We start from the raw sequence: 24864 nt of genomic DNA, 5'->3' as shown, positions 1-24864 counted from the left end.
TGATGTGAAATAACATAACTCGTGTTGAATACTTAGTTGTGACGTAGGCATTCAGTCCAGTGTTGTTGAGATGCTTGAACCACAACACACAGACACCAACAGTTTGCAAAGTTGTCGAAGTGATCTTTGATCATCTTTACCATTTGGGTTCTATGTATCTCAGTTTGTTGGCGACGCAGAATCAATGCATTGGCCTAGTAACTACACCAAATTTGACTGTAAGATTCTTCCATGATCAGCTCCCTTGATGTAAATCAAAAGTGTTGCCAAGCCAAAATCCTCACTCAGTGGCTTGATGCTCAGATATCGTATCCTAATGATCAAATTCTGTTTCTGGACTTGTGTGTGTGTGTGTGTGTGTGCGGAAAAGATGAGACAACAAGTCAGAGCACATTTAATAGTTTAATTATAAGCTGCTGTATACATTCAGTGATTATTCTGATGTTCATTTTGCCAGAAGCCAAGGGTGAGACCAGCAAAACATTCAGTTACAAGATCTAGATTTTTTTTTTTTTGTATGCAGTCTGTCCACTTCATTCACACGATCCACATTGTACATAGTTTACAGCAAAGCAACATAAAACCACATTGCTGATGTGCCTCAGATCTTTGTCATGTCAGACACAAGTCTGCTGCTTGAAGGGGTTCTGTTTATACCACTCTGATCAAAACTTTGTCAGTTCAACAGATGATGTGTGTGTGGGGGTGAGAGTGTGTGTGTGTGTGTGTGTGTAAGTGCTGGGTGAGCCCAATCTCTCGGTGAAAGATTTGAATATATAAAACTTTTTTTGGGCCCGGTATGACGCCAGGTGGAACCCCAATTATCTGCTTGCCTTTAAGATTACACATCTTATGTTTGCATTATTATTATTATATTTTTTTGGTTTCTTTTGCTATCTCACTCTAATGCTCATTGGACGGACACACTAATGTTGGTGCTGAAATCGCTTTTTTTGTTGTATTTTTTTTTTAATTATTTATTTTTTTTTTACATTTTCTATTTGTCCACACAGAAACTTGATGGCACAGGAACTGACCAATAAGAAACTCTTTACAACAAGGTAGACTGCAAGTCAACAGTTGCCAGGGGTAACACAGTCAAAGAAAAATAATAATCCAAGTTCATTCTGAAAATTATAAACAAAAAAAAACAGTTTCAATATAAGAAGCAAAAGACAAAAAAAAACAACAAAAAACATAAGTAAGTTAATTTCAAGTATAACTTACTCATAGAATAACTACACAGCATTAAATATTCTCATTATACATTTTTAAATTATCTATAAAATATATTTTGGCATGTTTTTTTCCCCATTTTTGTGTTTGTGTTACAAACGCTACTGTAGCTTCAGTTGAACACCAATGTTTATGTTTATTTGTATTTTTTTTTAATCTGTTGAAACAAAACATTAAAGGGATTGTCACATAACAACAGGTTAATAAAAATGATAACAGTAAACTCTATACAGAGTTGCACATAGCAAGACATGAGTGACGATCCCTTCTATCCTAGCCCCATAGTCAAAAGTCAGAAAAAGGTACAAGACTCCACAGAGCACAGGATCCTAACTTGTGCTCCGCTGGCTACAATCAAGGTTGGGCGTCGCATATGAGACGTCATACAACCGGGTGTGAACACATGGCTCTGTCTGTTCCGCTTCCAGTTTTTTGTTTTTTTTTCCCGGAGAGGCTCAGGCAGATAGCCACAGTTCACTTAGCTCCATCTGCGAAAGAATATAAATACTGTAAAGAGCTCACAGTCTGGTGCCGCCGGCGTGTCCTCGCAGATGCAGCGAAAGCTTCTCGTAGTCGTGGAAATAGGTTCAAACGGGTCAGATAGGTCATCATTTTACATCTCCCCCGAATGCACAGGTACTTTTTCAGATGAATCCTGCGTGTCTTGTTTATTACACTGACGGAGCTCACTATACAAAGGAACAAAAAGATTTTGGCAGCTTGAAACAAACTGCGAAAACCAAAGAAGGCAAATATTGAGTTGTGATAGAAAAAGTCGTCAAAAAGGCATAACTGTACTCGGGTGTCGGCACCGCCGGTGTCCAATGTGTCCCGCTTTGGCGTGAGAGCTGGAGTGCTCCGCTAGCCATGTCTGTGCAGTCAACAGTAACCTGCCTGTCCACTCACTGTTTATAGGAAACTCAAAATGGAATAATAAGAAAGCAAACAAGGGAAAAGTACTGCGACTACAACGAAGCCACATCCACTACCTTGGCATGAGCACACAACTAGCTGCAGCACACTCTTGAATATTGCATACTGCAAATGGGTGTGCCTGGTCAAGTCCCACTCTGTGGTGTGTATGCAGAGCTATTGCAGGATATACTGTATATTTATATATGGTACGTGAGTTTCACGCTGCATGAGCTGAAAGCGCGAGGCAGCGAAGCTCGCTAAAGCACAATGTCCTTCAAGCGCTTGCTGCTGGGGGACTCTTTGTCACGGCCGTCGTGCAGGAGCGTGTTGAACTCCCGCACCGACGGCTCACTGTCTTTGCCCTCCGGTTGCCGGAGCAGACTGTGGTTGGCGATGCGCTCTGCGTCGCGGCATTTCAGTGTGTTGTAGGCGGACGAGGGCTTGGACATAGGGCTCTTCAGGTGCACGGGGGATGTGATGGGACTGGCGGCCTCGCGCCCGTTGCCGGCCTCGCGCACGGCACCGCCGTTGGCCTTTGGGCTGCACACCTGAGACTCGTGAGTCCGCTTTCCCTTTACGTCGACCCGCTCCACGTCCTCGGGCCCGTCCTTGCCGAAGGTGGCAAAAGTCCTCTTAGTGGTGCCGTCCTCATAGTGGGGTACGTCCACTGTGGTGGCCTCGATTGACAAAGCGATGACGTTGCGGGCGTGCTCGGGCGACTTGACGCGTGCCGGCAGAGGGACGCGAGGCATCCAACAGCGGTCGGAGTGTCCAAGGATGCGGCACTCGTCTTGGCAGTGGAAGCCTTCAGCAGGCTCTCCAGCTGGAAAAACACAGGAGAAGTGATTGTTAGAATTGTTAACGCCTTGTGTAAATTACTGTAGAAAACAAGGTTGTAATTTAGGAAGAAATTCTGCAAAAAAATTAAGCTATTATGTGTTTTCAGGCAAAATTATCACAATTTGTCACTAAAATGCCAACTCGTTTCATGATTATAACAAAAACACCATTCCTGAATTTCAAAGCTGTTAAGGTGTATCATTTTTGTATGAAGTGGTAAAAAAATCCTTCATATTTTTTACAATAATATTGTTAGTTGAATCCAGGCAAATACTGGTTCTGGTCCACTATTAACTCAGCTAAATTTGAGTAACGAGCTAAATAAAATATTTTGTTCCGTGTTATTTAACGCAAAGAAATTTTAATATGAAGTTGATATTTTGAGTATTTGTGCTATAATTTTCAAAATGCCACAGCTATTAGCATATAATCTTGTAATTATCAAAATTTAACTTGTTTCAAATTCAAATACTTTCCAAGTAACTGAAGCCTTGAGTCCTTCAACTCGTAAGACGTCAAGTTTCTAGTCATTTTGGTGCACTGCTATTTGTACCCATACTAATACTGGGTCTGGTTCAGTACAGCCTGGCAAATAATTTAGAAGGAAATGATACAAAATATGATGCCACGCCATCAAACAGCGTAAATATAGCAGAAAACAAAACAACTTCAAAATTCTTGTTAATTTGCCATCAACTCACTTTTTTTAAATAAGTCACGTTTCTTCAAAGTACATTCTTGTGAAAATTAATTGATGCAAAACTGTTTCTAGTTCAGTATACACTTTTAGGAGGCTACACAAAATCACTAACGCACATCATAAAACATAGAAAAACACAACATTTAGCTAGCTACCAGGCGCTAATCTTTCAAAACACACACACAGAAATAGTTGACCATGATCCAAAACAGTGACTTCAATATTATCTTCACAAGTTCACAACAAGAATATTTTCGAGCACATGGTCATTAATGCATCATTGATGCATGATCTCATTTTCCAGGGGATCATGTGTACTGTTAATCAAAAGTTTTTTAACACCTTTGTAAAATTATTTTCGTGTGGTAACACGAGACCAGCATAGGTCGCTTGAAGTAGTGCGATCAGATATCTCACAGAGACACCAGACAGGTTCCGGTGTTGTCGCCCCGGTTCCTCCCTTTCTCTGTGCCTGTCATCTGGCACGCCTCATAAATATGTAATGATGTTTTACTCTGTAGTGAATATGAGATTTGTCTGCAGTCTGTAGAGACGCACTTTGTCATTCTGCTTATCTTAAAAAAGGAAAGGACTTTCAGAACAGCGCTTCAGCACAAAGGTGTCATGCTCTCCTGCCGTCTGCAGACCAAATTACCTCATAGGATTGATTACAAAATATTGGCCGCTGCACGCCTTTTAAAAAAGATTGAGTCCTATAATAGATGACAATACTCTCCAGTGGGCAGCGGTGGGCCGTCCTGCCACACAGATCTGCGCTGACACATTTTTGTGCTCCAATCTGCTCATTGAGCTTGAGCCAACCTCCATTTCAAGAGGCTCAAGGTGACAAGGCAGGATCTCAGAGGGGGGGGTTGTTGGGTTGAGCGGTGAGGAGGGTTGTTTGCAATCGACCCAAATGCATACGCTTACATCTGGCAATCGCAGCTTGACAGATCACCTAATTAAAATCATTAATGATCTGTTTTTCTTCCTTCGTTCCTTGCACCTCAGCAGAGGCTCTGGGGATCGATAACTGAAGATTGGAGATGTGGCTGTGACAGTCTGCAAGAGACCTCCTGCTTACATTACTGTCCAATCAAACTGACAACGTGGGAATGTGCAAGCAAATCCTATGTTAGTAGATATATCATTTTGGAGTGATTAAGTTATCAGCACCAAGAAGGATCACAACAAGTGACCTAAAATTGACAAACTTTTGATCCGATCATCTTCATGTAAATAATGCAATAGGATGTTATCAACCTAGAAAAAATTGTGGAATGAGGAAATTAAATCTATTTTTCACAACTTGCACTCTTACATTTGCATGGATGCTGATTAGAGCTGCTGCATTGATGGTAATCAAGCAGACTAAGAGCACAAATCTGGGGTTGTTATTTTGAGATGAGGGATCCAATCAGAACATAAAAACAGCCGATCGTAATCACAGTCAAAAGTCTCTCCAGTGTTGCTTGAGCTACAATGGTGGTTGATTCCTAAAAAAAACCTTGATCATGCATCTTATTTAATTGGCTACCTGACTCGAAAAAGGGTGCCAGACTCTTTGGAGAGTGGTTTTGTTGGATGGTTCTCACTTTGTCCATGGTTAAGACCAACAAGGTTGATGTTAAAGGGTACAATAAATGGTAGTGAGAACTAAAGTAGACTAAATCTGGTTGTTGTCAGGCTGTTTGGACAGTGTTGGTACAACATATTGATGCACTCGATGAAGTGGAGAGTTGTCTATATCAACGCAAGGTTCTTGATCATGTCTTGGGTTCAGCATGAGTGAAATGCTGAGAATACTAAAAGCCATTATTGTCCAGTGGCAAAAGACATTTTGAGCATCTTCTGGACTACCTTCCACTGTCTGTTTTTGACCTCACAGAAATAGAAAGGGGTAGATGGTATGAATGGGAAATGGCATCCTGATTTAGCCAAAAAGTCAATATTATTAGAATTATGTGTGTGTGAAAATGTGTTGATTTCTTTTCCCAAACCTGTGACATTAACATCACCTTGTTACTTTTTCAGTCTAATTCAAGGTCTATCTTTAATTATAAGAAATGTCTTTACCAAAGTCTCCTGTGACACGGTTGACAAAGTAAATCTCTCAACTGCTAAAAGATTTGCAAGCTTCTTCGTAATTAATGCCTCTTCCGCCGACTATTTCAGCATTTTTCTATAGCCTGAAGCAATTTCCAAAGCATGAAAAGCCTTTGGGGCACAAAGAGAAACACACAAGTTGTATGCTCCCTACTTAGCAGTGCAAGCATTTCCAATGAATGTTTTTTTTTTTTTTAACCCTCGCTCCCTTGGTTCCTTTGGGGTCTATAGGAGAGCAACCGGGGCCGTAAATGGCATTGTTGTGAAAGCCAAGAACCATGAACACTCACACATCCTGCCTCTGCATGGAGCTTCATAAAACGCAGATGTTGCCCTAAAGAGCCGTGACAAATTTGAAGAGGCAGAATTTAAATTAAAAAAATGACCTCTGACAAAGCACAATCTTCTCCTATTCTCACCAACAAATGTACTTGTCATAGATGAATTTCAAGATTCACAGAGCGGCACTCAACTTTGAAAGACACCTAATGCAGAAGCACAGACTATAAATGCTATGATTTTTGAGAAATAAGATGCTCAATGACCTTCAAGTTCTAGGGATCGTTGTCCAATTACCAGTAGGCGCTCTCAATGCTAATCCTGTATCAGGAGGTCACATAATTTTATTTAATGTAAAGCATCAAACTGTGAAACATAAGAAATATCACACATCTAGCTTATCACAGTTTATTTTGAATGAAAAGAAAACTTCACTGTGAATTTGTTAGCCAGTCACAGGGCACATTAGGACAGACGGCCATTCAGACTCACAGTCACACCATCACTGAAAGAGAACAAAACTTGCGCTGTGTGACCAGTGGCTCCGTAAGAAATACTGTCCCTCAATGCCAATTGTAATTGAATCTCTGGCCAAGTATAACTGTTTACCGTTGCTTAAAAGTGTGTAACACAAACATTCCGACTATTTCTTCCACATAGTTTGTCACCATGCTCATTAAATTCTGAGCCTCCTTTCGTCTGATGAAGACGTCTTAACTTCCTGGCACAGAGATTTGAGGAATCCCTCAGCCCGACAAGCTCATCGCAAAATTTTCCGTCGCCTTGTGCGTGCACATAATGATCCCCTCTTGTCATACAGCTGGAGGTGATGTTTGTGTGTGGCTAATGGAGGGAAGAGAAAAAAAAATGAATCAGCGAAAAATCCCCCCTGATGGGAACAGGGAGGGGATGCGTTCACTGTCAGGAGGAGCTCGTCAAAGAAACTCCCACAGATTTTGCAAGTTTTTTTGCATCAACTTTGGCAAACACACTGAAGAAGAGCTCGATCAGTGATGTCATCCGATGAAATACACCAAAGAGACGGGTGGTCATTCTGAAGGTCACGTTGTGATACTAAAACTTTATTTTCAAAGTATCCACGTGGGTGAGCATGACACACTTTAGTCAGTCTGGTATCACAGCTTGATGAACCCCAAAGGGAACCTAAAACAGCACTCTGGTGTGATAAATCACTTCACGGGGAGAATGGCTGCCACATTGGGCTCTCAACTACCATTTTGTATTCGCCACTTTGCACTGACACTTTTGTTGTCGTTGCGGCAGCACGCTCCGCAACTGACAGGTAGACATGTTGATGCTACTGTGATGTCGGCGTTATGAAAGGGAATAATTAAGAGCAATTTACACCTTGATATGTTATACGTGCGGCTAGAATGAAGCGACATTTTGCTTTGATATGACACTTTTCTCTTCCACAGTCACGGCCTTTGAAATTAAATTCTATCAAATCCAACTACTTTGACAAATCTATCGGAGTGTTTGAAAAGACAATTATTCGACAGAGAGAACAAAAAGCTACTCGGCCAACAGGTGAACGGCAAATCGGCTGCATTTAAATAGCACTTTTTGAAAAACGACCTCATCATGGAAACAGGAAAACAACTGTTTTAAGTAGGATTTGGCCACATTGATAAAGTTTTCCTGTCTGAGGTCTACGCAAAGCAACTTTTCAGCTTGCCTTCTTCAAATTTTTTGAACAGTTGTCTGTCCTACGACAAATTTGATTTGGATACCAAGCACAAAATCGCTGAGGTTAACAACCGTTTTGGTAAATGTGCCTGAACACTACCGCATTCAGCTTTCAAACCACTGTCCTTAAGTTGGCCAACACTTCTGAGTTAATGCACAGCAAGATACGGGATAATTACATTTACCGCTCTCAATTTCCAACTCAGCCTCTCAGGAATGATCTAATACTTGTACTCACATTGCACCCAACATAAGAAGGCCACAGTAGCTGAAGTCAAAGGACACATTTGTAGTGCTAGATTGTTCACATTATGTTGATGAAGTCTCTGATGCAAAGTGTGTTATCGTGTCGTTTGTAATGCATCTAAGCACTGGTGAGAGGTGCAAGGTTGTGTGACTGAAAAAGTTTGCGTAAGGCACATTTCACGGCTCGCATAAAGTACTTTATCAGGTGCTTGTATTCAGTATCTGATCTTTTCATTTGACATGTTGCAATTTCAAACACAATTTCTGCCAAATCAGTGAATGCACTGGGCATGACTTCTTTCTGCTGTCTTCTTATTTGAAACTGTGTAGAATCCCTAAATCTTTTCAAAGAGTGTGTCTTGCGGTGCTCGTGGTTGTTATGAGGAGAACATGGCAGCCGACACTCGCTGCCATGTCTCCATGAAAGCGCTAAAATTTGCTGCTTGACAGCATCCACTCGCTGCTCTCATCACGGCGCTGCATTGTATCTTTGACAGTGAAATGGCTGTTTTGTAATTGCACTCCGTATTAATTTTCCATTCTGGCAGCCACACGGCAAAGATTGATTAAATCCAGATTGGTACTACAGGGCCTTGATGAAGCTGTTGCCACAAAAGCGGATAGAAAAATCATATGGGAGAGCAATTCAGGGGGGGGGGGAGAGATGGCACCAGCAGCGCAGAGGCAAGAGAGAGTGGTAACCAGTTTTGGGAGTCCAGTTCATGCGCGCACGTCGTCATCTAGTCAGTCCTAACCACAGCAGTGGAGCGGCGCTCTGGCCAGCTTAGTCTCGGACAAACAGCCTCATCCACCACTCACCCGAGAGAGTCCGAACCTTGCTGTCATCCCAGCGAGCCAATTCAGTGTGTGCGCCATAAATCAGCCCGCAGGCTCGGCTCCAGCGGGAGCGGCAAGATGGAGTGTGATGGTCTTGTTTTTACAAACAGTAGAGGGGCACCCTTCCTGCGCCGGGCAAGCCATCACTCTCCGCACAGCATTGAGTCCTCTCCTTCTTCCCACAGCATCTGCTTGTTTCATATGAAGCCTCACCCACCACCACCACCAAAACATCCCCGAGCTCCCCCGCCATGGCCCATCCTTTATACGTCTCCTCCTCCTGTCCTCCCCTTTCATCTTATCAACGCTGCTCTCTGACATACATTGCTGTAATTAAATCTATCCCTCATCCCAAATTCTTCTCATTTCTGCCTCGTATGACTTCAAGTCTGGCAGTCAAATATTAATTGTGAAAGAAATTGGAATCACTGGGCGGTCTTGTTAGCTCCTTGATACGTGCAGCGAAGCCAGAGGTTCACGCGCTTCTCAATTTGCACGTTAGCACCAGTCAATTTATGAACAACGGCTTCAACGTTGAATCCATCACGCAGCAGAATGTCTGACAGCTTGTCACTTGCCGCACGCATGGCTGTGTCCTCCCCACGGCTATTAAAATATGTCACTTCAACTTAATTCTTCTATATACATGCCATTCTATAGCTGCACTTGCCTGATTGTTGAAAAAGAACCGGGCCAAAACGTACTCCAGGTTTTGACCTTGGCCGCCAGCGATCCCGAGCCAGCAGGTTGTGGTGTGAGGAATGAATTACCTAACCCGTGTTAACAAACAATGCACTCGCGTCTAAATTGGTACAAACAGCAGCTGTTTAACAGCTGTGTAACAGCGACGGGCGGGTGGAACAAACACCAACAATGGACGTGCTGTTAATAAATCATCATATTATTGTTCGGTTCAAAGACAGGACTGTTGGCTATTGAACTACTGTGCGATGTACATTTGTGCCGTTTTTTTGCAATGAAACATGGGCGGGTGTTTCATGTGCAGTTTGCAACATTGCTGTCCAAATGCGTCAAACCAACAAAGAAAAGAAGAATTATTGAAACAATATAGTGAGGCCAATTTATGACATTTGAGGTTATGAATAGTGCACAGTGAACAAGTTTGCGCAGCAGCTTAGAAAATGTCATCAAGTCGCACAAGAAGGCATGCTCCGTTACGGCAGTACTTTCTGTTTTTCGTCAGCTTCTATTCGTAAGTGTCAAAAACGACGTGGAACACCTTGGAGTGGTCACCAGCCAATCACAGGGCATATAGTCAAACAACTATTGACAACTGAAAAATTTCGGGTCTTTAAGTACACCGGAGTACAAGGAGAAAAGCAACACAAGCACTAGGAAAACATGCAAAGTGTCTGATGACTGCCCAGATTTGTACGCCAAATCTCAAAACTGTGAGGCCGACCTCCTAACCATTATTTCAATGTGCTGCAATGAAATCAAAGTAACTTAATGAGAAATTTCAAGTCCAAATGAAATTATTAGCAGGATATTTGACTCTGCAATGGAACATCATTCAGGGTGGAATATTTTAAAAGTGGGATTTTTTTGGTTCTCTTTACCACAGTCAAAATTCAGTCTCCAGATTCCGTTATCGGACAAATTCTGTTCTTATGACACATTAGACAAAAACTCCATTGGAGGTTGAACAGAAAAACGGCTGTGAACATAAATGTTTTCTGTACTTTTTAAGGGCAAGTTCACAAAACATACAAGTCCAACAAAGTTATTGGTAGAAGCTTTCTATGTACTGTAATGACTTTTCAGATTTTGCGAAGCAATATGCAGTGTGTTGTTTGTTCCTGTACCTACACAAATGTTACCCTTGCAAATTGTCAGCTTTTTCAAAATGCCCTCCTAAAGGTAAGCTACGCAATTAACCTGTGTTCTGGCTCTGCTGCTCCATGTCGAGAATACGCCCTCCCCAAAACTCCACACAGCAGGCGCTTGGTATCACAGCTGCGCACCTGCCAACCGCACCATGACAGCAGAGCGGACAGCCCGCCCCCGCATATGTGATTGACTCATTTTAACTCAGCACAGCTTTTAGCAGAGGGCATTTTTAAATATAACCAAAATGAAAGTAGCGATTTAGTGTTTAAGCTTGACCAGCCTCACAAGCTTAATTTGGTCCTAACCATTTGAGTCTGAGGTGAAACATAAAAGACAGGAATAAGCAGAATTTTAAATTACATCAATGGTCAGCATTGAGATGGAGATGAAAGTGTGGTGGATAAATGGGATAAATCACCTGTGAAAATCACATCCAGAAAACTTTGTCAAAATGGCTTGAAAAATCCAGTCATACGCAGAGAGAGAGAGAGAGACAGAGGTTGGTGACGTTAATATGAAAAGAAATGGTTCTTATCCTAAATGGTCTCGTGTACCCTCTTTCTCATTTTATTTGTGGCTTTATAAATGCGCTGGTAGTAACACGGAACCCTAACATATTTTTTCAGTGAAAGGAAAGTCAAATTGTGTGACGGTTGTATGACCAGGGGCATACAAAGGGATGGGCGGGTGGTTGTATTTATTCAACCCAGAGGGCGCATCATCCGCAACACCTCCAGTCGCAGATCGTAAATGAAGGGCCATTATGCTGTGATCGATGGGCATTAAGTAAGGAAAAGTTCCATCTGCAAACCCCCGTACCGTTGACAATATATTTCCAGTTCATGGTCTGCCCGGACGGTATATTTTACAGGCATGCTGAAGGTGCATCCAAATGTGACAGAGAGACATGCACCATGGAAAACCTAGTTTTCAGTACACAAAACCAAACCAAGCATTGTTGAATACATGTTTGTGCTATAAAGGTGTGGTGTAAATTTAAATCCGCGATCCCATGAATCAACAAGTCCATTTTCTTTCCTCTTTGATTATTTCCATGCTTGTACTGTTGCTTTATTTTGCCATGTGGAACAAAGAAACACAAAAGCCACCAAACGTGTCTGGACTTCACAGTAGGACACCACAGCAAAAATCCGAACCCTTCCTCTTTCTATCGCACTCTGTCTCTCTTTCTGTCGCTGCTTCCGACTTGCCTCAAAAAAGCGGCCTTACATAATTAATACAATGTGCCTTCTCATTCAGTCACATTCACTTTGTGTCAGGCGGGCCTATGTGTTTAATATTCCATTTTATCTTGTCACCGAGCCCCGGTGAGGTACCCGCTCTCTCATTTCCTTCTCTACCTTCCGCCTTTTCTTTCCTCCCCCTTCCCTTGAAAAGTCTCTTCGAGGTAATTTTAACAACCTCTGCAAGTAGGACATTGTAATACGGTGAGTGGCAGTATGAAGTATGAGGGGCAGCTTGAGCTCTGTGAGCAGAAAGGCACACAATGAAGTGGAGTGGTTCACACTGGGTTAGCCATCATGCCTCAGAAAGATACTTAACGCTGTTTTCTCAAGAAACCTGAGGCAGTCAATGCATGGTTGGACATTTCACTGTCGTAATTGCGTAGTTCTGATTTCTACCTGTTTCTGACATAAAAGATTTATGAGGCGTATAAAGGCATCCATAACTGAGATTTAAGGCAGATTAACATGTCTACAGTGGAAACTCGGACATCAGAATCAAAGATAGAGATTTCCATTTGAAATATTGCAACAAGAAATCATTTGATCCAGGCTCCAATTGTACAAGTTTGTTTTAATTAGATTTAGTTTTAGTTCATGTTTTCCCTGTGTCCCTTTTTCATTCCGTGTTTACTCGCAAAATTTCCGTCTCCACCAGTTCTCGTCAGCCCTGTTTCTTCTGTCAACCATGAGCTCCTTCCAGCCAGTTGTGTCTTAGCCCGGTGTTCCTCATTGTCACATCGCTTGCTTGTATTTAGCTCCCTGTTTTCTTTCTGTCTTTGTGGGACCAATTGGAAATAACACCCTGCAGTGTGAACATAGTCTAAACTCAGCTATACTAACGCCTTGTATTATGATTAAAAACTTTGCTCCACTTCTGAATCATGCATTTTGAAATGTGCATTTCAAATAAAATCTATTATTATTATAACTATGTTGTGTAAGTCTGGTTAAAATTATTCAGATTTAAAGAGTAATGCACTTTTCTCTAAAGCCATGTAAACATACCGTATTAGCTTATAAATGAAACCACTATAAACAGGAAACACATCCAAGACATAAGCTTTTTCGGGTACAATGTGCAATATTTTCCTCATCAAAAAGGCTATCCCTCATCATTCCGCCTGTCAAACTGCAACAGCCATGCTGATGTCTTTCTGGCTCCACATTATTCACCACAGCGAGAGACGCTCCACGCTACCACTTAATATGAGTCAGAATCAATAGCCGAAGCATTACCACCTGCCATCCACTTCTGCACTCTACAATGTCCAAGTCCGCAAAAAGACCTGCACATGTGCATGGGAGGGAAGGGGGGGGGGGGGGGGTAATGGCCGGTAGGAGCCGGGGAACTAATAGGCACATCTTTTTTAATTTGAGTTACATACATAAGGACGATGGTAGGGGTCTGACACAGTGGAAGTAATTGGATTTCCCTGCATGCGCCCACTCATGATAACATGCTGAGCTGTGACATGCAAACGTTGTTATGCGTGGCGATGGCTGATGGTTGGGCAAGGGGGGGGGGGGTGATGGGTGAAGCAAGGTGCAGCAGAGTAGAAGTGGCAGGTGTCAAAGATCCAATTCCCACCATCCGCTTCCTTCTCTCGGAAGACGGCGGTCGAGCGGCGACGTCCCCCCAGTGGTAAAGGCGCACAAGAGGTTTTGCGTGGACTTCGAAATGCAACGTGGCTGAACCTATGTTGAGGAATGAAGAGGTCATACCCGCTTTAGTTATTTCCTGATGCTAATGTGAGCCGAGTAGGTGCATACAACACACAAAAGCGAGCAGATTCTCTGCCGGGGGGTGCAGAGCTGTGGGCCTGTCCTCTTCATGCATTTTGGCCTCATCTTTAACGAGCGCGGCATGAGAAGAGGCACATCATTAAATAGAGCCCCTCTGAGACTTGCCTGTCTGCCATTAAACTTAACAGCCGACCTCTCCCATTACCTTTTATCCTTCTCTTTAAGAGGCAGGGGACAGAGGGGCTTTGAAAAGTCAAATTTGGCCACCATCGATTGAGTCCCCGGCTTATTTATATGAAAGAAAGGACAATAAAGCCACTACAGTGCAATCGCCCCCCTCCCCCACCCCCACTAATGCGAAACCCAAGACTGTAAATAACCAGCAACTGATCTGCCTGATTTTACATTAATGCGATAATTATGCTAATGCCCAGAAAGATTTGCCTGAAGGAAATATCCCTTTTTGTACAAATGGCTCTTTGTGAATAATGTCGTTAATGTTGATTAATTCACTTAATTTGCTTATGCACCACCGCTGGCCACGATGCAGAAAACATCCATGCGTCGCACTCAGCCACTGACCTTTTTTCACGCTCAAGTAGGCGAAAAACAAGCGGAAACTTGCATATAGCACAACACACTTCAGAGCAACTACTGGTAGTATTCATCCAAGCAATGTTACAAACATGCTCGCTGCACTTCAGATGTGGATCATTTGCATGTTGCAACACAAACAAAAACACTAACGACACGATATAGCAACATCATTTTTCACTGGAATGAAACAAAATCAAACAAAAGGTCTAGTTTGTTCAAAAGAGATTAGGGATTTTTGTCCACCTTAACACAATTTGTTTTCACGATATTGGACTTTTCTGCACAAAGCACCAACTAAGAATCCAACCAGCTATTCCCTCTACTACACACAGCATGTAGAGTTTTTTTTTCCTTTTTTTTTTTTTTTTTTGCTTGAATGAGTGTGGTGTGGCACATATGGAATGTTCATTTAACATTCATGCTGAAGAGAACGCGACAAAGGCAATAATAACAATACAAAGTGAATAAAACTAAATTATGATGATGGCGATTTACAATTACTTAATTTTCAATTATTAAAGTGTGTTCAATATCTGAAATTTTAAAAAGATATTCCCAGGTGAAATGTTCAACTTTGGCTATTTTTTTTCTGCATGTTTTCTGGAGAGTTTCAAGGCTTTTTCATACACTACTTTATGAGTCAAATGCAATTTTTCATTCACCTATGACAAGATGCGAAGCAGTCCACTTCTCAGAAGTGTGTGCGTGTGCGTGTGTCTGCCTGTGACTGCAGTTAACATTCAAGGTTTCTTGAAGAGTCTCGACCAAGAAAAAAAAGGTCCAGCCTCATCAATAGTTGATATCGCGAGTCACGCGCCGAGCCGCGCCGCTTGCTGCTGAGACCGAATGTCGAATTAGAGCACGACTGGCCAAGGTCACTAGGGGGACAGCGAGAGAGCACAGCCGCTGGTCGCTGAATGAAAGATAGTCACGATAGACATGCATTGTATGGCTTGCCTTTACTCCTCCATTTAGATCTGCGGGGCTCTGTTTAATAGATAGGTGAGTTTAGTCTGAGAAAATCAAGTTGCTGATACAATTATTATTTAGTCAACATGAATTTACCTTACACCTTACACAAACTCAAAATATTGACTGGATTCCCATGTTGAAAATGTGAATCTCTCTCATTCCTTCATTATTTTTCCACAAGCCTTCCATGTGACTTGGCGTATGCATGCAGATTGTGAAGTCCCAGAAGATTTTTTTAGCTTTTAGTTTAATACTCAAAAATGCCACTTTTCTGCAGCGCTAACCTCAGTCTGCTCTCAGTTAAAAAATTTCTCCCCTATGCTAAAACAGAAAACTAGAGACCCTCGTTCCCTATTTTTTGTTAACCTGTCTCCACTGAAGCATTTTTTGTTCTTTCCGTCCCTCATCGAGGCATGCACCGCGCAGTAGAAAACACGGCACTTGCTAGCCCATGTTCCAGTCAAGCTACGCTGCATCAATGTGATGGACAGATGAGATGGAAAAAAGTCAAATGGATTAATGAGGATAGGGGTGTAGCTTTTTTCCCACGGAAAAGGAAAAGAAATGAGAGGGGTTAAAAATGCCTTAAGGATCCCCCCCCCCCACTCTACCCCTCCCTCATCATCCCAGCTGCAGTGATAAGTGTCTCTTTGTATTCTGGACAGAAAAGTGTGAGCTAAAATGTACTTGCACTTGTCCATGGCTGAGTATTCCGACTGATTTCAACAGAGCGTTTAATTTATATTCTTCGGAGATAAAACATTCTTCATGCCTTTTCCGTGCCCGTGAAGAGTGCAACTCGCATGTTAATACCGCCCGCTTCATCCCTCTTTCATGACTTCAATATGGGAGCTCCTAAATGTGAGTCAGTGCTCCAGGTAATGGAGCTGATTACAGCCGGCTGGGCCGCGGGCCAGCTGCCTAGAGGGAGCGCGGACCGAGCGGTCGGTGTCTCATATCCTGGGATCCCTGTAATACAAGCCCGGCTTGGCAGTCTCTCGGCGGCTATCCTGCCCACTCGCGGGTCTCCTCTGGACCATGTGTGTGCCTTCATATCAGCTTGTTTACTCCGCCAGTAACAGTGATGACACAAGTCCATTGTGACTGTTTACAGCTCAGCTTTGGCTCCGGAGTGAAAACTAACTGCTATTTTCTGTCCATGGGGAAGGTGTTTGGGGTGAGAGTGGTCCCTAACCTGTTTTTGCACGGTGAAACAGCAAATTTTAGCACATAAACTAAGAATTAAAAATATATCTCACGATTGTGACGAATTGTTATAATTAGTGAGGTCCCACATGCAAGATAATGACGGTATACCCTGTCTACTCCGTCATTTTGTCGTGGATACCATCACTGCTGAAATTTCAGCTTCACATAGTAAATGATTTGCTTTTTTTGGTGTCACTGCAATAGTTAATAGAATTGGATAGAACATAAACACTTATAGCGACAAATTAGTTTTTTTAAGTGGGACTGCTTTCTTTCTTGGAAGTGACATGCCCTTCTCAAGACCCAGGGACCAGATTCACCACTTTGTGGCATGCAAATGCAAATTATGTGTCAAGTTCCATGATTCTAGCAAAATTCGGGACCAAAATTATAAAAATAATAACGTTGAGATATGCAAGATTTTTTTTTTTTGTTAGAAAGCTCCATTTTTTATAGTAACTTGAACAGTAATATAAAAACCATCATCCTTTACATCTGATTTCAAAACAAGTTATCTATGGATTTGTGATGTTTATGTAATAAAATGAGGAGGCGATTAAACATTTCTATGGTTTCATAGTCATACCGGCCCTTTGAGACAATTCATAATTACAATGTGGCCCCGACAAAAATTAGACATGCACATAGCGGCCAAACCACTGACACACCTTTCCAAAACCTAAAATCATGATTAACATGATGTAGGTATGTTACAAAAAAAATGTAAACCATAAAATTTAGATTTCTGACCCGAATAAAATCAGCCCTAGTCCACTCATAAATAATGAAAAACATGTCATTTAACAAAACGCAAAAATGTCTTGTCACTTGACCTTTAAAACGTCCAAAAGAGCCTCATTTAAGTTGCTCCTAGGCTATGCCCATCTTTGGACTTCCTGAATGGATCGGACCAAGTGTTGCCAGGAGTGTTGCGTCAGTGTGTGTGCGAGTGAGTGTATGTGTATCAATGTATGCTTCAAAGTGTGCACCCTCGATCGCACTACTAAAACTGAAAAGCCCCTTACCCACTGAGTGGTGAACATTTGGGTGTTTGCGAAGGTAGCGAATGTTGAATTCTTGTCAGGTTTCGCTCAAGGTCACAAATGGTGAACGTTTGCAACCATGAACGAACCCTGATGCCAGCGTACATTTTACTACCATAGCCAACAGTCGCAAATGTTCACTTCAGGCTTCGGGAAAGGGGGTGGGTGTGCCGTTTGGATATTAAACTGGGATGGAAATGAATGAGTTAAGAAATGTAAAAGGGGTGTGCGTTGTGAGATCAGTGCGCAATTACTTACACGGCTTAAATGGAACATTGGTTGTAGGCTTATGTTTTAACAACCAGATCATGTGACAAGCATGTCCGACTGGTACAAGTCCGTGTCCTTGTGATTTATGCCTGCAAAGCGCCGTGTTATTTTAATAAAGAGTTGGCTTAACTTTTTGCATGGTCGTCGCTTGGGTCAACCACAGTGTCACAAAGGAGAGGACAGGCGCTCACAGATCTCCGTGACAAGTGTGTGGGCGGGAAGCAGGTAAATAAGAGCAGCGTGGCACGCCCCGCCATCTTAACCTCTCCTTCTGCTGAATGCGCACCACGCGGATCATGCAGTTGGCCGCCCAGAAGTGGTGAACATTGCTCTGCTCCTGCAATGACCTGGGCTTACGTAATCATACGAAACGTGCCCAAGACGCATCGCACGGGGATGGGAGGCTAACTGTGAACATCTCTACGATGGGGAAATATTAAATAGCAAGGTTATTACTTTATAAATGTGCTATAGTGACAATGTGTGGCAATTTGATCCCCAAAATAGATTTTAAATTATGTTAGTTTGTTACAGAGCACATTAAACACTGTAAAAAGGGTTAAAATAAGCATCTAGTTAATCAATTACAAGCTGGACTAGACCTGAATCTTAATGTTTATTTATTTTTCTTTTTTTAGCAAGACATTTTAGACATTTATGCTTTTTGACTTTGGGGAAGGCCTTTTTTCTGTTTTCAGAAAATAAATGAAGTTCCATGAAGGCAAGATACGACCAATGTGGTTTGGAAGAAAACCAACCCCAAACCTTACTACGGTCAGAAAACTGGAAATTATACACGGAAACTTTGCATTGGATGAATGGAAATTTACAAAAGGGAGGGAGAAGTTTTAAATTCAACATCTTCAGTTTTTCAATTTAGCATCTCCTGTTCGTTCATTGTGTCAGTGCTAAACTTTGGCTGCTTGCAAAAATTCTGTACTTGAAGTTCGATTTTGCAAATGGGTCCTTAAGACTTTTTGTCATGTCGTATATTGTCAAGATCCACACCCAAGTTGGTGTCGATTGGTGATACTGGACTATTTTTTTCTCTACTTTTGCAAAAGGTGCTAATTAGAACATAAAGCACGTGTTCACCCGGATGCACGAGAATTGGTGAGTTTTCGGGCATGTTCAGGCTCACAAAAGGCTCATTCAAAATTCTGCATCTCCTACTCCTCAACAATTCCTCAATCTCCACATCTTTCTGTGATTAGCCTTTAAAAAACGGACTCTCCAAGTCTCCAGTCAGTGTTTGTGCACGAGTTGTTTTAGCATTCCACTCCCGGCTTCTAATCCAATCCACTCCTGCCCATCAAACTCCAGCCCGTTACCTGTTTTAATCCGCCTCCAATCCCCCGATCAAGACTCGTTTCCACACCTGCCGTCCACCGAGGCCCCACTTGACGAGGTGTTCGACAAACAAGTGTGATTCACTCTCTTTCTTGTGGATTATTAACACACCTAGCATGCCACAGCATCATGAATAAGCAATGGAGATCCGGCAGCCTATTTTCACTCTCTCTCGCTCCCTCCCCACACTCACACAGCCAAGTGAATACCAGGATTGTGCGGAAAATGAGCTGTCAGCACAGGGCCCTCAATAAAATACATCAGACTCATTGTGAGCCCTAGAAAATAATGAACTATTCCCATTTCTCACTCTGATACGTTCAATACGCTATCCATGACAAGTGTATAGAGATAAGCAGTTTCTTCTTGAGCTGATTAAAACACACCGGCTGTATTGAGGGGAGCTTTGCTTGGATCAGGTGATGCTCCCACCGTGCTACGACATCCTTTGGCCGAGAGATAATCTATAGTCTCGGTTTGTCCCCGTGTGCAAAAGCCAGCAGCAAAAGACGCTTGTAAAACTTAACGTGGCATTAAAAACATATCAAGTTTGTTTAAATCCGTCCTCGCATCCCTCGACTTATTCCCGCTTGGAATTAAGTAAAGAACTAACGGGAAAAGGAAGGGTGGGGGAGGGATTTTTTAAATTTATTTATTTTTTAAGAATTTGTTGATTTACTTATGCAAGAACAGCAAACAAACACTACTACCAAGAGACGGTGGCTATTTTTAAACATGAAAGCAGTGTACACGCTTGCTTAACATATTCAGATGTGTAAAAACAAAGAAAGTGATGGCAGCCTCTTTTCCACAGGGTAAAATAAATGCCAGTCAGCTCTTCTTTTTATAACGAGTTGGAGTACAATATTTACATAGATAGATGGGTAGCTCAGACACCTCCCCAATCTGTTAGCATTAGCATGCCACTAATGTTAAGTTTCTTGTGATGCCGTACAAAAACATTGCCACACGTGAGATTGGGGGTTAAAGTTGGTGAAATTGACGAAAATTAGAGGAGCAACACTGCCAAACGAGAGTTTCGCAACAGAGACTCATTGCCAACAGATATTTGCATCGAATGCAATCGCCACCACTCCCTACACATGTATTTATTTGACTGCACACTTTAACGGTTGTATGAAAGCACAGTATCTTTGTGAAAGTGCTCTTCAGATATTTAGTAATAAACAAGAATGTGACGGCCAATTAAGAAAAAAACCCTCATACTGCCTAGAAATATTTGTCCTATCTAAATCTAAATTAGAAAATGTGCCTTTTTAAATCATTTTTCAAGTAATCTGACGCACTTTAGATGCAGATGATGCACGAATGATAGATGGAGTAGCATGAGCGCTTCTTCTCAATTTGGTTTGACGGTTGACAGCAGAGTGAAACATTCATCACCGCCCTCCGCAGGATTTAATGAGAACAGCAACGACATGGATTTACACCGTGAGCACTTTCTGCCATCTTGGCGATTAAAGCATGCAATGTGGAATTAAAAAACACAAAAAACAGCTCTTCTAAAATCATGTATGCTCATCTTAATTCCACTAATTATTCGTCTTCGGATCTTCCTAAGATGGAGGAAACTGGAGCACAGATGGACGCAGTTTGAAATTCCAATTTATTCCCCTTCATATTTCCTCAAGTCGGACTCACGCTCTGTGGTGCACTTTGTCTTCCTTAACTCGTATTGCACCTCCCCACAGCTCTTTGTCACTGTCGGCCATTTTACCTCCATGGCTCCCACATTAGATTAAGCAAATCAAAATGGATGGTCCCTATATGGAGTTTGGATTGTGGATGTGATCATAAAAATATCAGCATGCATGATTTGTTGTTATTGAAACGCTTGATTCGATGTTGTCGAAGTTTTATTCACCGGGAAAAAAAAAAAATCACTCTTACCTGTCAGATTGATTGTTTCTTTTTTTTTTCATTTCCCCTCACTAAGACTGCTTACGATACTCTCCCCTCATCTCTCCATCTCTGTCTGCCTCACGTTGCCTTCTCCTCCTCCTCTTGCTCTTGCTCTTCCTCCCCCTGCTGTCAGCACAGCCCCGCCTCCTCGCACACTCTGACACCTGTCAGCATTTTCCTTAGGAGATCACAGAACTGCAAACTAGAAATGTTCCCGTGTTGAATTTAGGGCAAGTTTTGCAGCAGAAGCATATGAGGTGCTTTTACTTTTTTTTCCCCTTCAAATTCAACAGGGAAAGGGAAGTGCTTGAGTGGCACAAAGTTTAAGGGAAGACAGAAAAAGACGTTTGCAATGAGAGAGGAAGGGGGAGACGCTAGATTCAATTAGGAGCAGTGAGACCCAGTGGATCCCGCTGATGGAAGATGGGAATATGGAAAATCTGTGGCCCACGGTGGGGACTTCCATTCCTGGGCTCCGGGCTTCAGGCACACCCCCACAGGGAACCAGCACATAGATGAGAGAAATTCTCCAGAGGTGAGGGGGGGTGAGGAATATGTCAAAAATAAAAGAGGCCTGTTCCTTACTCGAGATAATTGAACAGTCTCGATTTCCTCTATGAGCACAAAAGCCACAAGGACTGATTTTTTTCCCTTTCATTCCCCCACTCTAATGAACTTGAAATAACCGCAAAACCACAAAATCCAACAAACGTCGCACTCCCCACTTTACTCCTACATGGAGAAATTTGACAAAACATGGATGTTAATCCGTACAAACACAGCGGCTCATCCACATCCGCCAGGAATTATGTGAGAGCGCTGACAATCAGAGGAAAGAGACCACAAAAAAAAAAAAAAAAGATTTAGCTGTCTGTTAGCTGGCTTCTGTCATGACAGTAATGGCTCGGCACTGCTTAAACTCTATCCAAGCAAATCCCTCCAATTTCGTTAGAAAAATAAAAAAAATATTTAATACAGCCCTTGTTCAGAGGTTATGGTTTTAACCATATCATCCGTCTACATTGCAGTGTTAAAGATAGCCCATCCTTTATAGATTTTAAAGAGATTTAACATGATTTGTTCTGAAAATACTTCAATAACTTAATCGGCCAGAGTGCGGTTTTGAAAAAGGACTCCTCTTAAGATTCTTGGCAGGGATTCAGCAAACGATTAAGATACACTACAACGTTGATCCTAAGCTGGTGGGACACTGACAGCATGTCAAAAATTAATTAAAATAATAAAAGCAGATTTAATCTGTATCTGATGTTGAACTTTTGATTTGAAAATCATTCTACTTTGAAAGGACAAGACTTGGAGAGTACAAACGTAATTTGCTTTTGTGTTGGCAAAGCGAAAATAAGAAATACACAAATTATTTTTGTACATTGATGACAAGAGGGGCCGTGTTTAAGTGTTAATGATTTGTGCAGTTATGATCAAAGATTTCCATCATAGTGAACACTATGGTGGTGGGGATCTTTTTTTTCCCTGTATTTTATTATTCTGTAATTATAGGTGCGTGAACTGTGTGTGAGAAGAGTGTGCTGTTTATTTAAAAGTTGTCAATTCCTTCTAACTTCTGCGAGATGCAGGTGGTAAACTGTAACTGCAGATGGTAAAAGGGGCTTTTCTTCAAGGTAGGTATCTGCTTATTCAAGTACATGCATTTTTTTAAAAATTATTATTAATTAGGAGCCAAACTATTTCACTGTGCGCTACATCATACGATACAGTACTGTATTTCCCCTTTATGCCACAACCCACTCCGAGCAGCACCGGTCCATACGCATATTTCTAACACTCATCTACGATGAGAAGAAAAGAAAAAGAAGACCACTCTGTCAGCTTGCTAGCCACCATTAAGCACCACAAAGAAGAAGAATGAAGACAACTCAGGCCGCCGTTACGGCTTCCCTTAGAGGGTTGTTATGACGGTGAAACCAGCCATCCATCCATTTTCTAAGCCGCTTATCCTCACGAGGGAGCCAAACCCAGCCGTCTTTGGGCTGTAGGCGGGGTACACCCCAAATTGCTTTGCCAGCCAATCGCAGACCGCACAAAGACAGACAACCATTCACCCACTCAACCACACTTGGGAACTATTTAGTGTGTTTGATTAACCTACCATGCATGTTTTTAGAATGTGGAATGAAACTGGAATACCCGAAGAAAACCCACGCTGTCATGGGGAGGACATGGAAACTCCACACAGGATGGCCAGAGCTGGAATCAAACCCTGCCCCTTTGAACTGTAAGGCGGACTTCCTAACCAGTTGGCACCGTGCCGCTCACAGTGAAACCAATAAATGTTTAATCATTGCATTGTGTTATTACATAATACGCAACAAAATTGATAGAATACTTATTTGATAATCAGATAGTAGTTTGTTGATTTTTTTTAATCAAGTTACTGTAAGAAGGGTAACAAAATGTAATATTTTAAATTTTGGATACAGATTTTAGAAAAGGTCATGAAAGTAGTCTCGTGATTTGCTTTACACGTAAAATGATGTAGAGAGCCGGATCTGGCCCCCGGGCCTTGAGTTTGACACCTGTGGCTGAGATCAAAACACTTGTACCCAGCAAGAAGGGAAAAAATGCGCAACTGTATTGACAAGCAATAAAAGTGATGGAAAGCGAAGGATTGTCCATTGTGATGGAGAGCAGTGGGGGGTTTGACTGAGCACAAAGGGATTCCCTCATGAAAGAAAGTCAGCATGTTTATGGTGGTGCGAAGGGTCTTTGTGTGAAGGTAACGTTTGTCTCCTGAGAAAACAGCACCTTTGCATGGCACTGGGAATGGTAAACATTTGCTGTGTTAAGGCTCGGGAGTTTAACCTGCACTTCTTCTTGCTTGCTTTGTTCATGGCCCTCATCAACACAAGAAAACATGACAATAAAAGTGTGCATGGAGAAAATGATTCCTCAGCATTGTCTGTCTTTGTGTGTTGTGCTGCGACTTCAGCTCCCAATAGCGAGCGCGTTTGGTGAATTGTCTTCTAAAAATCCCGTCCCTTCACCCAACACAACTAACTGCGTCACACTGTCCATCTTCCGTCAATGGACTCAAAGTGAAGACAAACCTGCCTCAACTGTTATATTTCTATGCTTTCCATGTTTGCATTGTTGTTTTGATGACTTGAAAGAGACTGGATCACAGATGTTCAATGGCTTTTACACCAGGGCACTTCAAATGTTTCTGGTGGTTTATTTTTATCAGGTCTCAGATGTTTTTAGCAGTAACTTCAGGGTCTTTATCCTGTTAAGCGACCCATGACCTTTGCCTAACGCCAATCTTTCTGACACAGGGCAGCACATTTTGCTCCAGGATGCCTAGATAGTCTTTAGACTTTCCTTGTATGCAGCACCATGTGCTGAATGGAGGAAAGCTGCCAGGCAACACAGGAACACTTTTCTTAGTAGGCGCTCTGGTTGAACAATTTTAAGACCGATATTGCGATTTCGATTTCATTTGCAATTTTTTTCACAATGTACATTGACATTGTCAAGAAAAAAGTTGACCCTTAGCAGCAAAGCTAAATTGATTAAAATGTATAATTTAGAGACCTATTATTGTGCAGATCTCAAAACTCAGTACTGTGTGGTGCTAAATGTGCAAATATTAATCATGAGCTTATAAATACTTAATAAACGTTTCAAATTGAACCTCTTCATCATGATGACGTCTGCTAAATTGCTAATGTAGCCGTCGTCTTGTTTTATAGCTACATACGTATTGATTGAAATACAGCATTTCTGTTCATCGTTGATGACTTTCCGTCCCAAC

The 24864-nt window shown here is 42.0% G+C and overlaps 1 protein-coding gene across 4 annotated transcripts in view; it reads right to left on the bottom strand.

Moving 5' to 3' along the window:
• Positions 1 to 389: 389 nt before the first annotated feature.
• Positions 390 to 24864, bottom strand: part of pcdh19 (protocadherin 19) — a 64685-nt gene continuing 40210 nt past the window's right edge. For all 4 annotated transcript variants that reach the window (XM_088294515.1, XM_088294517.1, XM_088294516.1 and 1 more), the window contains exon 5: positions 390 to 2974. In XM_088294515.1, coding sequence (XP_088150641.1) covers positions 2409 to 2974 — 566 coding nt within the window. In that variant the 3' untranslated portion in view covers positions 390 to 2408. The remainder of the gene's footprint in view (positions 2975 to 24864) is intronic.

This window comes from Idiotropiscis lumnitzeri, chromosome 4 (assembly GCF_059441095.1).
Source record: "Idiotropiscis lumnitzeri isolate Australia: NSW breed Sydney's pygmy pipehorse chromosome 4, RoL_Ilum_1.0, whole genome shotgun sequence".
In the NCBI taxonomy this organism is placed as follows: domain Eukaryota; kingdom Metazoa; phylum Chordata; class Actinopteri; order Syngnathiformes; family Syngnathidae; genus Idiotropiscis; species Idiotropiscis lumnitzeri.
The sequence above is the reverse complement of the archived record's forward strand: the minus strand, read 5'-3'. Positions and strand labels throughout refer to the sequence as shown.